Source organism: Salvelinus namaycush, unplaced genomic scaffold, assembly GCF_016432855.1.
Source record: "Salvelinus namaycush isolate Seneca unplaced genomic scaffold, SaNama_1.0 Scaffold488, whole genome shotgun sequence".
Taxonomy (NCBI): Eukaryota; Metazoa; Chordata; class Actinopteri; order Salmoniformes; family Salmonidae; genus Salvelinus; species Salvelinus namaycush.
The window spans coordinates 110,954-127,792 of NW_024061184.1; the positions used below are offsets into that span (position 1 = coordinate 110,954).

The following is a 16,839-nucleotide window of genomic DNA, read 5'->3' on the forward strand; positions in this document are numbered from 1 at the left end:
ATAATAAACACAGCAATGATCAGTAGAGTGTGCGGAATATCTTTCATTTACTGTATCCAGCACCTCACATTCATATTTTTAGGTAGTTTTACAGGTACACAAAGAGACAAAAATCATCCTCAAATTAAAAGGTACATCATACTTTGTTCTGCACAATATCTTATACAAGTATAAGTATCCCTTTAACCTTTCATTTTTGTTTTTTGTTCTTCATTAGATCATCATTATTGGGAGGGGCACATTCACTTCTCCCTATAGTAATTTCCTCCCTGGTCCAAGGAAATGGTTGTGACCCTACTTGTCGTGACCCTACACTGCTTCCTTGTGTCAACTGTTCTGGTGACACTTTACTAAAACCCTGCAGGCATCATGCTTAATAACTTGTTATACGCATGAATGAGTATTTTATAATGTGCTATAATTAAGCTTATAATGTGTTATGTATCTTTATTACTTTCTCACCCAGACCTGTGTCACGTTTGCTCAACCTCTGTGTCACTCACACACACCATCTCTTCGGGAAACGTTGTGAAGTCTTGAATCACTACTTGGGGTGGCATGGGCATTGGCATGGGCACAGGCATAGTCACTTTTGGGCCGTGGACAATGCAATTCTTCTGCATCTCAACCCCAAGGGCGGGAGACGGGACCTCGCCGAGATGCCTCCGATACTGGACGAAACTGCATGTCTTGAGAACAATGGCGATCACATTTTTACCCATCAGTATCCCAGACACCCTGGAGTCCCTATAGAAAATCATGTTCCCACCTCGAATGAAGAGAGTGATGATGTTAATAGTCACCAGGCTGAGAATCGGATAGAGCATCATCTTATGGGGCACGATGTTCACCCCTTGCATGCTGATCTCGCTCAGCGACACGCACGGCAGCACCAGCAGCAGGATGTAGCAGTAGAAGAACATGAGTCCCTCCACCCATAGGGGGAGCCCTCTCCTCTGAGGCTCCCATAGGTTGGCCTGCACGTCCAGGACATCGAGCAAGTCCACCACCACCCAGAAGAGTCGACACCGGATCTCCTCCTTCTTCCTCTGCGGCCGCACGTACTCCATGTGGTCGATGGCCACCAACGTGACGTAGACCACGGGCACGCAAATGGACAGAAGCAATGTCAGCGCTTTCCGTGCCACACCATCCACGCCGCCGCCGCCAGTCCAACCGTCCAGACTTCTCCCCTTTCCGTCCTCGGCCTTGTAGTTCTGGTAGACGAAGTAGACCTTGATCTCCAGGACAAAGACGTAGAAGAACCATAGGATCATGGCGTAGCCACGCTTGGAGGTCCGCACCTCAGAACCCACCCACACAGCCACGTAGCGTAGGACGATGAGGAAGCAGATGTCCCCCACGAGGACCATGATGCACACACCGATCTTCCTGGGCCCCTGGTTCTGCTCCACCAAGTAGGCGTCCATCAGCGCCATGCTGCCCATGATCAAGACGGCCGACAAGCACACATGAAGCTTGTTGGCGGGTGGTGGTGGCACCATACTGACCAGGTGGTGGACGTCCAGGAAAAAAGGGAAACCAAGATCCAAGACCAAAGACGAAACAAAGGTCAAACAAAAATGAAGTTCCAAGAAAAAGATATAGGTCCAAGAAAAACGAGTTAATAAATAAATGAAAGTTGTGGGTCAAAGCAAAAACCTGGGTTCAAAGAGGGTTGGTTATTATAATAAATTTGTGGTAACTGTCTCTGTTCATCAGCTCATTTTAGTCCTGTTGGTTGAATCAGGTATATACCACCATTTGGTTCAGATAGTTGTAGTCCCATCAGATGCCTGTTTGTACAAAGTCAGGTCCACTTGCATGACCTGCCATCAGTTCCCCCAAAACACCCTCATAAATATGAATAGTTATCCTTCAACCTCAATTCAGTACTCAAGAAGCAGGGATACAGTCAAGCAGAGTAAATTTGAAACTGCATTGCTGCCTAGGGATCCTAATAAAAATCGAAATATAATATTTTTAGCCCTAACTCTATAACTCTACATTCTAAACACAATGCCTCCACATGATCGATTTGTAGTCCTTTAGTGTCTGCAGTAACTGGGAATTGATATTTTATTACTTTAATGTTCTTGTAATCCTGTCAGTGGTTGATATCATTTTAGATGTTGGACATTGTAGATAAGTTGCCGCATAAAAAATTCTCCCGGAGCTCTTCCGAGCAGTAACAAAAAGCGCAATGGATTCAGCAATGCACTTACACTTACGTCTCCAGTCATAATCAATCATAATGATTCGCAGCATTACATTTCCGGTTTGATGCCAATGTGGAATTGCCAACCCCAGCACTAATTCCATACAGTGGCATGGAGTGAAAAAACATGATGGATAGGGTTCATTATGTGAGTATTGGATATCCACTGCAACAAATGATAGGTTTCGTCTCCATTGTAATCCTCACACGTTCCCAACACTATGATATTCCCAATATATTGTGTTGACAAAAGGAAACGAACAACTGCGATTCCAACGCTCTCTTTCTGTTGACCCACAAAATCATCCCCCGCACACCCCTTTTGAGTCATAGAAGGGAACAGGGACCTGTGTGTGCAACCTCAAAAAGAAAGGACGTGGAAAAGTTTATCTTTGAAGTTGAATCCCTGAAAAACAACAAGCCTCTTGTCCTTTTCAATAACAAGTGCTCTCACTTCAAAGATGCTCTCCCCTTGACGACCGAAAGCTCCTAATGCGGAGATTCAGGTGGAACAATAAAAATAATGTGTCCCTTTGATCGACGATCCGTTCTAGGTGAGTGTCCTAGAATGTCCACCGGAGTGCGGTCAACCATCGAATGCCGGACGTGCCCCACTGCCCATTGAGACACACAGCCATCAACGAAAAGCTCTTTTCACTCCTTTCTCATCTTCTTTCCCCCTCCGAAAAGGACTTGCGAATGGCCATCACTTTGTCACAGCATTGTCAACTCTCCCAGTTTCAAATGTCCTTTAATGTGAAAATCTCTAAATATTTGCCCTCCTTGCTCCTACTTGAGGTGCTGTTTGTATGTGCCTTCCCAAACTAGGTCTGCTGGAATCTCTTTTCGCCCCTCTCTTGCTTCTCTTCCTTCCCCCACTCGTGTGTGCTCAGCCGTTGGATGTCGAAGAGGCATGCTCAGAAAGCCACAGCTGCAGGAGGAGAGAGAGAGTGAGGGAAGGAGAGACAAGGATGTAAGGGAGCGATGGTGATGGTCATGTGTGAGCTGCCTCCTGCCATCAAGTTCTCTTCTCTTTTTTCATCCCTTCTTTTCCACTCCTGGCCCATGCTCTTTAAATCCCTCCGTCCCTCTTCTTCAGAGTGACTGATCCCTGCTGTGAAGTCCACCCAACCCCTCAGATGTTGAGATCCTCCTTTTATCAGGGGAGGGCAAAGATGCTCTGGGGGGGGGGGGATTCAATGACATACAAATCACATACACACTCCACTGAGACGAGTAACACACACCCCCACACACACTCCAGCGTAATGAGTGATCCACACGTCCCCAGCGGCTCCCTGTGTGTGTGTGCATGCGTATGTGTGTGAGAGGAGAAGGGGAAGGCTAAGCCTTGGCTGCTCTTTCAGAACCTTTGCACTGATTTCTTTAAGGGAACACTGAATCACAGTGGTGAGAGACGAGATACTCAGAGCACTTAATATACCACCATCCCTACAAAACGTGGGTGCAATTATACACAATTTATAACAATAGCGATAGGGGAGCATAGAAATAGAGTCATCAATAACTTAGAAATAGAATCATGGAACATTAACATGACCATTTACTTAAATGAGGATGCCTGTTCCAGAAATCCTATTTCTATGGCTGATAATTCATGCCGACTCATTACAAGCCGTTACCTGAACCTCAACATCACAATCTCTCCTTTTGGACAGACAGGCTATTTCATAATTGATGAAAGACTCCTCTTTTCCAGAATTAACAGAGGGATCGTCAAGCGTAAATAATAAATGGGCAAGAGGGAGGGCTAGCAGTGTGTGAAGGAGCTAGCTGCCTAGCCCCAGTGCTTCGCTAGGATAATTAAGCATGTAATAATAAATGGGCAAGAGGGAGGGCTAGCAGTGTGTGAAGGAGCTAGCTGCCTAGCCCCAGCGCTTCGCTAGGATAATTAAGCATGTAATAATAAATGGGGAAGGTGAGAGGGAGGGCTAGCGCCACACTAGGTCTTTGAGCCGGTGTGGGGGAGCGTTAGCCCCAGCGCTAGGCTACGCTAGGCTAATAAGGCATGTTTGATCGCTTGGCATAAATCCTAACATCAGACTGTTAAGACACCCCACAGGGGACAGGTTATGTGATGCATTACTCCCAAATATGAGCACACGGGCGGGGGGCTTGAGTGGGGTTGGAGGGGGGTGTCAGTAAAGCCACCGCCACCGGCCATCAGTTTATTGGATCGCGTGTCATTGGCTCCAGCCACTTTCCCTGTCGTGAATGCTTATATTACACTATCTAAACACCAGTGAAGCTGAGACAGCCTATCGTCCATACCCACTGTAGTGATGCACTATCTGTATCCGAGTAGAAATGGAAAGTGTTTTCCACCAAGTAGATACGTGTGTTAATTGTGCTTTGTAGCCTCTCTCTCTCTCTCTCTCTCTGCAGGGAAATCATTTAGTCCCTTTTTGCCTTAACTGTAGTTTCCTTTTTCTAAGAAATACTCCCTGAAACCAGGATTGGTGTTTGACTGAGGTGACCACTTATTTTCCATTAGTAAACTCTTAATTGTATCTCTTAAATGTTTTAATGTGTTGTTTAATCTGTCAATTTGAATGTGCCATAACAATAAAATCATTTTAATCACTAATAAAAATAACACTTTGGTTCTATTACATGTTTCGTTAAGACTTGTTTGGATATATTCTTATGGCTTTTCTCACGAGCAACATTATCACAGCCGAAACCACTTCAAAATACACAATTATGTATAATCAGTCACAATGACTCTGTGAAAGCTTTCAGCGAGAGCTAAAGTGCTTTCTGACTGACAATGTCATTATATTTTAACAGGGATAATGGGACTAGGGATGTTGGAACATATCAAAAGGAATAACAGCTTGTTTGTATTTCATTTCCAAGTGATTATAACAGCAATGCCTTATGCCGTTGGTTATTGCTATGGAAACTCCAAGGAGTGGCTTCTCAATTCCAATTGTGTCTAACTTCCTTTAATTGCAACTGGCACCAGACCCTTTCTTCTCTTCAATGCACAAAGTGCACAAAGTGGAGCTAACTCCATTACCGTAATGAAACAGGAGACGCAAATGCAAATTGTGAGGTTCTCAAATCATATTATCTCAAAGAGGCAATAAACTATGAGGGCGATATGACAGTTCCACAGCAGCCAACAACATGCATTACACATATGACTTCACCCTCCAATAAATTGGATGAAATAATGAGAGAAAAATGAGAAAAAATACCTTTGGAGGATTTTGGAGTCCTTTAATGACTGTTTGATACAAGGGTGGAATTTCTCTTGCTCGCATAATTATATCAACAGAATTGAAGGTGTCAATTTGTGCAACATTGCACTCAACACCATCCAAACACAACATAATCTGATACCTGATACAGCTCAAATTGCACATCATAAGTCTATGAATCATATCTTCCCAGTGACAACTTGTGTGAGTAGGGGTAGAATTGGAATGTGTCCAACACGTACGGTGTATGGAAATCATTTTGACATGCATAAATGTTTGTTTTTTGTGACAATTACAGTACTCAAGGTGACTTTTCCCAATTCCACCTATTTGTGAGCATTAGGCTGTCTTGTTGGCTGGGCAAACACTGGAAACTCACAATAGAGTAGTCACCTGTACCTTGTGGAGAGAAAGTACCTAAGAGTCCTAAAATGTCCACTGTGGCCAGAGATATTCTTAGCAACAGATCGGCTACTACTTGGCTCTGACCTATTTCTTCCTTTACCGTGAAAAATTGGTCCTGCCAGCTGGAGAGCTGTTACTGGTGCCTCATTTCCCCTCCATGTGGCTTACTTTTAAAGGCCCTGCCTGCCTCCAACCAAAAGCCCATTTTCCAGCTGGTGCGAGCCCGGGTCCCATGCCACCAAGAGTAATGGCCATGGTCACGGTCGGTCAGAAAAGCGTACCGTATCCATCTGCCGTGCTGTGGTCGTGGATGCTGATATAACCTCTAACATCTAGAAAATTGTGCTACATGTTTTCTGTGATAAATATTTGCGTCTGCATGTGTTTGTATACATAAGAAGGATATATATGTCCTGTCAAATGTGTGTGGGTGGTATAATCCACACGCTATACCACGTGCCTAATTTGTTTATCTGGACTCGCATGAGCCACTCGGGGGCACAGAAGGCAGTCAGGAGCACAGAAGTAGAGAGCTGCAGCAGGCTGTGTCCCAAATGAAACCCTATACTTCTCAGTACTTCTCACTAGGGCCCGTAGGGAAAAGGGTGCTATTTGAGAAGCAACCCCAGTGAACCCCATGGAGAGAGGCCGTCCATTACTGACGATGGCCATTTATGTTTAAGGGCACTTCAAGTCCCATCGTAAATTTCTCCCCTTTGAAGATAATATTTTTTCCTTTCCGTAATCACCTGTGGCTTGTGTTGTGTTGTGGCGGGGGGGGGGGGGGGGGGGGTTCTTGGGAACATTGGTGGTTATTTATAACATGTAACCACTATGGTTCATGTCACCTTTTTCTTCACAGAAAGAACACTGAAAGAAAAATGATGTTTAATGTAGCCTGCTGTACTACAGTTAATTACCATGTTGGTTAGCGAGTCACATTTGCTTGACTATAGGAAATGTACCTCTTACGTTTTATAAAAAATCCCTTTACATGTATGTTTTTGAACCGAAGAAAGAGGCCTACCAGCACAATTTCTGAGGCACATGGAAGAGAAATGATCATAGCTTTTTTTGTGTGCAAAGAGCAGCATGACCAAGCTTTGCAAGCCCATTTTGGTAAACACTGACTTACCAGCAGGCAGGGTTTTTCGAAGGCTTTGTTTTTCTTAATTGACAGATTGGCTTGACTCACAAATGTGCATGCATTACTATGGGTCCATTGTTGGAACATACACATGTGAACAAGTCCATCTGTTGATGAGCATCAAACAGAATCGATGATACACAGCCACATACTGTACCTGTGTATTACCAAACATTGTGCAGGTGTTTGGTGTTGGCTAGTGCCAACAAGCCAATATTGCGATCCCATTATTCTTTTGTTGTGATTAAGTGTAAAGTATTCATATGGATTAAAGGTGTTCATTCAAACATTCAAAGTTCCTACGCTACAGAAATCAACTTGCTCATTTGTAAATTGTACACTGAGTATATAAAACATTAAGAACGCCTGCTCTTTCCATGACATAGACTGTCCGTCAATTGTGTATGTGGCTTTGAACGGGATATGCTAGCCGGTGCCAGGCGCACTGGTTTGTGTCAGGAACTGCAAAACTTTCACGCTCAACAGTTTCCCCTGTGTATCAAGAATGGACATCCAGCCAACTTGGCACAACTGTGACACAGTTAGTCATCAGAATCTTCATTTTTCATTTTAAAGACCACGTGAGTCAGTAATCAGACCAAGATTCCCAGACACCAGAAGTCTTACAAATGTATCATCTGACCCACAAATGTGTTATTTTTAGAAGTTTTAGATGGGATGGAAACATTAAAAAGTCATGAAAAAAATGCTCTGGAAATGCAAACGGATTAATCAAATTAGCCCAATTTACTCCGCTATAGATATCCTCAGAAGCACACCCAAAACCAATGTCTAGGTTCAAATATTCTTATAGTGTAGTTCTTTCCCTAGTTTCCTTTCCAACTTGGCCCAATGGGTCTGGACTAAATAGGTGCCAGCAGTGACGAGGAAACATGCGGTGTATCTAAAAACTGGCCTCCTCTCCTTTTTCTGTACTGACCTCAAAAGACAGGATAGATCAGAGCAATGTTGTGGTTGCCACCAGGAATGTGCTTTTTTGTCCTTCAAGTTATTTCACGTCAGTGCAAATGAAGGAAAGGAGATGAGAAGAGGAAGCCACTTTAGACTATTGAGATGTACCCCGATATTACAATCCTTTCCTCTCACCTATCAGAGGTCACAAGGGGACTTACAAAAATATATATCATGTTTTCAAGGGTGATACTGTTGTAATAGGATTTAGATTTGGGAGTGTTTGTAATGTGTTCAGACATTTGATTGTGCTATTTAATGTATTTAATTCATAAGGGGAAATCAGATATAGAACATGTTTTGCAAGCCTGCCATTGCATCTATTTTGCAAAAACAAAACTGAACTCTATTGGTGCTTCGTATGTCTTAAGCTGTTTATGAATGTGTTATATGGTTTATATTCACAGTAGCGTGCCTGAAGCGTTACCTACGTATATGTTTCTCTCAGCATGGCTTCCTTTACTTTGAATGTCCACTCTTATGTCTTCAGCTTATATTTCATAGTGTGTGGGTGTTTATTTTGCAAAGAGGTAATGTAGATGCACACAGACACACATACTCACACACAAACACACACACACACACATCCAAAATCCTCAGTATTCCACTCATGAGTGTAAAATTGCATCTGGCACCCAAAGGCATTTACACTGCGGACACACATCTTCCCACAGTTCTTTGCATTTCACGCTGTCACATGATATAAAACTTGTCCACATTTTTCTGGCATTTTCTCTCCTTGTGTACTTGGCGTGAGATGCTTACTCTTTCTCTACTGAAGGAGGTATCTGTTTTCTTCAACTCCAAATCGAATGCAGACTATAAGACTATAATCCTGGAGATAAACTTCACATAATTAAATTAAAATTGAATTAAACGTACTACATAACTCCCCAAACAATTCTCAAAGCCTTGTGGAACAACAAACAAGTCTTATTAAGTTTTAAATTATCATCCGTTTTGGTAAAAAACGTACTTAATAGGAAATGTACTTAATTTAAGCAACATATAACAATTATTCATTGATTGGCTTCATGAATTAAATATAAGGGGGCTATTTATATTGTTAACTGAGTGTATATGTGAATTACTGATTATATAAATCTGTCTCATTAGGACTCGAGGGACAGTGCCTGCATCAGCCTCCAGGCACATGCTTCCTGATGCTAACTAGTCCAAACTCTCAGCCATCCACTTGCTCTAGCTTACTTCAAAGCAGCGGGAGAGGAAAGAGGCCCACATTAGCATATATTTACATACCTGCAGATGCACCCTAATTTGTGGCAGCTGTTGGATTAAATAGTTCTCATTGGGAGAGATGCATGGGCGTAATTTCCACTAGGGACTAGACCTGGGTTCAAATACTATTTGACATCTCTCAAATACTTTGAGCATTTTCCCTAGTCAGCCTGGAGTGTTAGATGGGTGGGGTTTGCAGCTTTGTGACTATTCTATTGGTCCATTAAGCCAGACAAGCTCAGTCATGCACATATAAAGTGTCACACCCTGAACTGTTTCACCTGTCTTGTGCTTGTCTACACCCCCCACCAGGTGTGTCCCATTTCCCTTATTATCCCCTGTGTATTTATACCTTTGTTTTCTGTTTCTGTTGCCAGTGCGACTTGTTTTGTCAGGTCTTACCAGCATGTTTCCCATTTCGACTGTTCTCAAGTTTTTGTTTTCTAGTCTACCCGGTTCTGACCATTCTGGCAACCCTGAGCATGCCTGCCGTCCTGTACCTGCCTGACTCTGACCTGGTTTACGAACCTCTGCCTGCCCTCGACCTGCCTTTAGCCTGCCCCTTTGTGATAATAAATATTCTGAGAATTGAACTATCTGCCTCCTGTGTCTGCATCTGATTCATATCCTGAGACGTGATGATAAAGTATCTGAAATGACTTCAAATATTATTTAAATCCAGGTCTGCAAGGGACTAGGTACGCACACACATACATTTCAATGTTAAATGTTTCTCCCCAACACTTTTGTCGATTGATGTCATAATTTATTGCCCAATTAGATTGTGTAGAAATGTATGAAATGAGCTTTGAATGGCAATTTGGCAAAAGAGCTTGGAATAGCAATGGGGGTGGTCCCCCAAAACCCTTGCCTGATTTTTCTCCCCCACATTTTGTATACAAGTTTTGTAGGAATGTTAATTTAAGGGCCTTTTAGATCACAATGAAAAAGGTTACATGGGTATGGAAGTCCTAGATCAGCCCTTCAAGCTGAACAGAGTAAAACAGAATGGGGCTTTCTGTCTTTTCATTCTTAAACACATGTAAGATGAATGTTATGTTTCAATTCCCTCTCTAACCCCAATCTGCTGAAACACTGCAGAAGTCAAAGAGCTAATAGAACTCATTATAAACCCATGAATGTTCTAGTAACTCACACATTGTCTTTGCCCAAAAGGCGCTATCCCTCTATTATTTACATCTTTGAGTTCGTAACTGTAAATCAGCAATAAACCGAAAGAAGTGTGTAAAACCTGACATTTTTTTCACACAAAACAAATCGGTTACTTTCTTTGTCTCGTCCCTTGCATCTGGGCTAAGAAATCAATTTCAATCTCCATAAAATGTGGGTATCTTTAGCGGTAAAACGATTAGTGTTTGATGTTACAGTATCTATCCTTTGACCAATGTAAATCCCCTCTAGATTTTTGTCAAATGTGTGTGTGTGTGTGTGTGTGTGTGTGTGTGTGTGTGTGTGTGTGTGTGTGTGTGTGTGTGTGTGTGTGTGTGTGTGTGTGTGTGTGTGTGTGTGTGTGTGTGTCTGTGTGTGTGTGTGTGTGTAATGCTACAAGCACAGTGAGGATACAGTCTTTGGGGATTTGCTAACTCATGTGTTCCAGTTTATTATGTTACTGACACTATTTAAAGTCGTTGTAGGCCATAAACAGGTTTACGTTACCAATTTTTCACACATCCCAAATTATTTTGACAAGGAGTCAATAATTAAAAATTTAAATTAGGGTCGCTTTACCTTTCAAATGAACTGCCCCAATAGTGGTCAGAATAAATAAACTCAATATACAAGGATTTCAAATACAGTATAAACATTTTGTCTGGCATTTCTGGAACACGTATCAGGGACAATGAAATATCAAACAATTTACACAGATGTCGGAAGACTGTGGACACAACACTCAATTACACTAAGTATGACATCGCTCTGGACAATTCAGTCAGCTTTGATAACTTTAACAAGTCTGTTTATCTTTTATCTTCAAACCAAAATGGCCACCTCCATCAACTCCTTGGCCTTCCGGTTGTCAAAAAGCTTTCTGTATGTACCAGGTCTTCCCCGTAGGAAGTGCTTTGGACTCTCATCTGAAAAAGTGTGTGTATATACAGCATGAGACTCTGAGCACACAACCAGGTAAGAAGGACAGTTCCGGTGTTCTGGAGCAAGGCGGGTAATTGCCTCTCGGCTCCAAAAGATGACATCCTTCTTCTTCACGCTTCAGTGAGTTTTGCCTGCCTGCGCTTTTCCCGCAGCTGCACAGGTCATCTGAAAACCCTCGCACGGTGCATGGGACCCTTCGTTTCCGTCCGTTTCCTCACAGTCTGCACAGGTTACTTTAATGGATGCGGGCGGCCCTTGACACTACGTGGTTTTAATTGTGTTTGGATTGGCTTCGTGTTTAGACTGTGAAGATGAGATGTGAGAGAGCCTCATTCTACTCAGATCCATCTGCTGTTGTGGGAAAACATTACCTGAACCTTCTTGGTGAGACGGGGGTAACGCAGTCATAAGCATGTCATAACAGAGTTATAAGCTGTTGTACACTCTTACAAAAAAGGGTTCTAAAAGGGTTCTTCGGCTGTCCACATAGGAGAACCCTTTGTGGTTTCAGGCAGGACCCTTTGTGGAAAGGGCTCTACATGGAACCCAAAAGGGTTATACCTGCACCAAAAGGGTTCTACCTGGAACCAAAAAGGGTTCTTCAAAGGGTTCTGCTATGGGGACATCCGAAGAACCCTTTTAGGTTCTAGATAGCACCTTTTTCTAAGAATATAGCTAAGAGTGTACATGGCCTTCAGTTTCAGCCTTGACTTACTTCTGCCAGGGAAGGGGGCATCGAGGTAGTAGCCTAACTACTGGGGCTCCAGGTAGAAGTTCCCTTTTGGCACAGATCTAGAATCGGCTTACCCTCCCCAAATCCTAACCTTAACCATTGTCAGGAAATAAGCTAAACTGACCTTAGATCAGATTCCAGGGGCAACTTTAACTTACTCCCCACTGGGTCAGACGACAAAGGACGAAAGCATGTCATGGCAAGAACACAAAAGTTAGAGAGGGGTAGAGTTTTTAGAAAATCCTGATGAAAAAATATAACACAACCATCTAAAAGCCTTAATAATTTAAAGTTTCATTATTTGAATTTGCAACATGAATCAGTCATTTTGTTACAATCCGTGGTTAAAGATAGTGGGGCTCCTTTTAATGTTATTATTTTGTAGCAAATTAGCAATTTCATTTGGTCTATCAATTTCTGATGTCTTAAAATGTATCAAATATTCTGAGCTTGAATAAAATAAATGCACTTCAAGGATTGGCCCGGACGTATGGCTGCCAATTCTGTCACCAAGGTCCAGAGCATTATCCAGTACCTTCCCTTCACCCCTACCTCCCTCCCAGACTCTCTCCTAATCCACTAAATTCTTTCCTCAGCTCACCCTTCCTAACCCAACATGTAATAATTACTAATTTCTACCCACCCCTCTTATGCAATGCATATTGAATTTAAGCCCGTCTTCAAACCTCCCTCTCCCTCAACCCTAAAGACCATCATTTAGGAGCCTGCTGAGTCATTGATTGGATTGTGTAGGGGTCTCCGAGCAAATTAGACTGTACCAACCCGCCACAGTTATAAAATGGCCAACCGCGTGACAGGACATGCTCTCAGCCAATCTCCATTGGAGCGTGGCTAATGGGATGTGTGCATTGATTTTGCTGTGTCGTGGTCGTTGCCTCAATACATTACGGTGATGATCGTATCAGCACTGATCAAACATTCATCTAGAATATTTAGGATATTATGGCAATCACCACCATTTCAGAAGCCAATAGCGCCCATTTGACCAGGAAGGATGGAGAACTTTGGATGGATGTTTGTTTTAGCCATGCACGGTATTGTCAATAGGGGCAGAGTAATGGAAGGTTAAGTCAGATGGATGACATCGATACTAACATCAATACTTTTTAAAGAGATACTTGCTGTCAAGGAATTGAACACACACCATAAAAATGAATTCCATTCCAAATTAAGAGCATGTTGACCTTGACCCCTTTTGATTGGTAGAAAAAGTCAGTTCATAGTTCATATTCTGCCCATGGTATAAAACGACTATTCCCAGACCAAAAATGGTTAACTATGAACCAGTACGGTGTCAATATTAGGAGGCATTCATAGGCAACTCCTGCTGAGAATGAAATAACTTAGGCTGAGACTGAGACGGTCCTAATATGGAGACCGTAGTGGAGGATTCTCACACATTGTCTTGCTGACAGTCAGCTAGGCCCTACAGGACGTTAAGCCCTTTGGACCAGCTGGCAAACTCACTCAGTTCACCAGCCCTCTAGCACTAACGGACCTCCAGGGCAGCTCAATGTCAGCCAGAGGTCGCAATCATTGTTCAATACTACTGTATATAAAGTAGTATTTCCTTCCACATTTTGTGCCACATTTCTGCGGACTCCATCATTAACTGGTTCCAGGAACCAGCAGCACCTTTCAATATCTGAAAAGTATGCTATGCAGAGTAGCCCACTGTGTTACTGTAACTACAGATCTTGGAGATTAGATTATCCCACCCACACGATCTAACCATTACAAGATTGATAAGATATCTGATCCTATGTCAGTTGTTGGGGGCGGGGGGGGGGGGGGGTAACCTCTCTACCTACTCCACAACACTGTTTTCCTCGGAAGTGTCAAATGTTGCACAACACTACCTGAATGACTATCGGGGGAAAAGATTCCTCTGCATGTTTCTCCCCTAAGCAGGTTACAATTTCCATTCCTTATTAAAACTAAGCAAATGATTACCGTAGAGTTGGTTTTGTAAATTGCAAGGTGGTGGACTGCCTCAAAACACACACACACACACACACACACACACACACGCACGCACGCACGCACACACACACACACACACAGTGACACACACCAACCAAACAAGCGCTGACTCCCTGGGAGACCCCCTCTGATGATTTTTAGGAATGTCTCCATCCTCCCAGCATGCAACAGTGCCTGGAGCAAGAGCTTCAAAGGCTCGGCAACGTGTGAAACAATATATCTCATATCTCACACGAGAGAGATTAAAGTAGATGTCACACGTCAAAATTTGATGGATGACCCTATGTGAACCTATGTGACCGCTATGTGAACCTAAGGGGCTGCCTGTCAGGACATCCTGATGGTTAGGTGGGGGTCTTTGGGTAAGGGTCCAGTTGTCAGGTCAACCGGTAATGATTTATGACCCAAGCCTGATTTATGACCCTATGTAATGATTTATGACCCTATGTCATGTAGAAGGGTGCATGTCAATATTTGGGTTTCAGGTCAGGACATCGTGGTGGTTAGGGGGGTAGGGTTGAGTAAGTGACCAGGTGTCAGGTCAACCTGTTTCTCACGGTTTGGGGGTGGTTAATGCCCCTTATAAAGCGGCTGAACAATACCTGTTTAAGCCTGTACATGATAACCCCCCTGAATATTAAACAAAAATGACACCTATGCCAATTTTAGGGATGTTATGCACGGCTTGTCATGAACCCAGTGACCAAAGCCTTGAAAAAGTTCTGTGTGAAGCTCCAGAATGTTTTAAAGGATTTTTGGGTACGAGTGAGGGCCACATGTCTTACATATTCCACCCGGAGGATTCTACGGTAAAGATATTCACAGACAGTGGACCCAAACCCCTTTATCAGGCAAAACCTGGGAGTTTTCCCCCGGCTCTGGGGATGAGAGAATGGCTAAACATCAGGCTGGCGCTTTGTAAAATTGAACAGGTCCTGAGTGGTACAAATGTGCCAGGATATGCTTTGGAAGAACAGGTCTGCGGCCGCAGTGATCTCAAGGCTCTAAGAATTGCTTCAATGGACTATAGCCCTGACAACAAAGTGACAATTTTAGCCTGTGACCTTTATGATAAGTCTAATGCTACAAAGTCTGTCAATTCTCCTGTAGCTTCCAGAGCACGCAAACATGTAAACTTTTTTATTCCTGTGTTTAGTTTTAAATGGGTGGATTATCCAATTTTCATAACCCTTATGAATAAGCTGGACATTCTCTTCCAAAATGGTGAACAGTTACAGCGCTGGGCGAGGCTTTCCTTGAGACAGAGTCAAGACCAAAAGGCCAGACGTCGGATCTACCCCTGGAGTGAAAACTTACCAAGTGTTGCTGAGCCTGGCAAGAGATCCCGGCATTTTGATGACCAACTGGACACTGACAATGGGGGGTGGTTGCATCAGATCCCTGGATCTGTAAGAACGGCATTGTAAAATACCTTAATAATGTAAGGCTATAAAATGTATGTACTAAATATTTTGAATGAAATAAATGGTTTTAAAAGCAGAATCTTACCATGTCAGGAACTCTCGCGTTTGTTCACTCTTAGCGCAGTCGGTCCCTGAGAAAAAAACTTGCGCAATGTGCGCGCGTGTGTGTGTGTGTGTTTCAAAAACAGAGAAAAAAGGGTCGGGTGTGTTTGTTAAAAAAATACCCTTGCATCTGCGCTCAAGGCTCTCTATGCATGGGGGTCGTTTGAAACCAAGGTTTACACTATCTGGCAAAACAGATGCCTAAAAGTCATTCAGCCCAGCGATGTCGAGACCTCCCCACCCCAACATCTAGATGCTAGCCCCCGGAGATTTTAGAATATCAAAAAGATACCTAATGTTTAGACACCCCCCCAATACCCTATGTTTGAACCAAATGGCAGGTGTTTGAACCACATGTCTTAGGCTTCAAAGATAACTTTGAGGCGGTTTTAGCGCGAAAAAATACGACACCACTAGAGTCAGACGGCTACAAAAGCTATGCAAAACAGGTCCCCCTGTTAGCCTCGTTTTAGCGCAGTTACCCTACAGCATTCCCCCCAGGAATAGTTATCGGACGGACCCCGTTAAAAAAGATAATCTGGGAAAAACCTCCTCATGGATATTTCTGAAGGTTAGTTCTTGAAATAAATATTTACATATGCTATATATTAGATTTGTTTGTTCTGGGGAATTGTTTGAAAACGTTGTATGTTATAGAAATATTAAACAGGCCTTAGGGCCCGGATTCTTAACGTATAAAATGTCAATATTAGCTAAAATGATTAGAGCTTTAATATTATCTAATGTTTTTTTAGATTCTCAAACCTTCACGCAGATTCTCCGAGATATAAATGAGCTCGAACCGGCCGTAGGGTCTCCGGAACAAATTGCTTACATCCCAACGCCGACCCTGAATTGTAGTAAGTAAGATCCAAGAATTCCGTAAGAATATTTATACCTTAAAAACAAAAAGTGTCGGCATCTTATATTAAAAGTTATTTTATGTGTTTACAGCGGAAATACCTCCGAGAAGGGATGCCATATGTCAGGGGTGTCAAACTCATTCCACGGAGGGCCGAGTGTCTGCAGGTTTTTGGTTTTTCCTTTCAATAAAGCCCTAGACAACCAGGTGTGGGGAGTTCCTAACTAATTAGTGATGTTAATTCATCAATCAAGTACAAGGGAGGAGCGAAAACCCGCAGACACTCGGCCCTCCGTGGAATGAGTTTGACACCTGTGCCATAGGTAGTCTACACGGTTTCTGTGAAGGATATGCCTACGAGACAATTTTGCCCTACTCCCAGGATGTATTTACA

The 16,839-nt window shown here is 43.0% G+C and overlaps 1 protein-coding gene across 1 annotated transcript; it reads right to left on the reverse strand.

The window, feature by feature from the left end:
• Window positions 1-473: 473 nt before the first annotated feature.
• LOC120041618 (transmembrane protein 121-like) lies at window positions 474-1,505 on the reverse strand. The gene has a single exon (XM_038986486.1). The coding sequence runs from the start codon at window positions 1,503-1,505 to the stop codon at window positions 474-476; it is 1,032 nt and encodes a 343-aa protein (XP_038842414.1).
• Between the last annotated feature and the right edge of the window lie 15,334 nt (window positions 1,506-16,839).

Excerpts from the sequence above, each read along its gene's own strand:
- LOC120041618 (XM_038986486.1), bottom strand. The coding sequence starts at position 1,505 with ATGGTGCCACCACCACCCGCCAACAAGCTTCATGTGTGCTTGTCGGCC.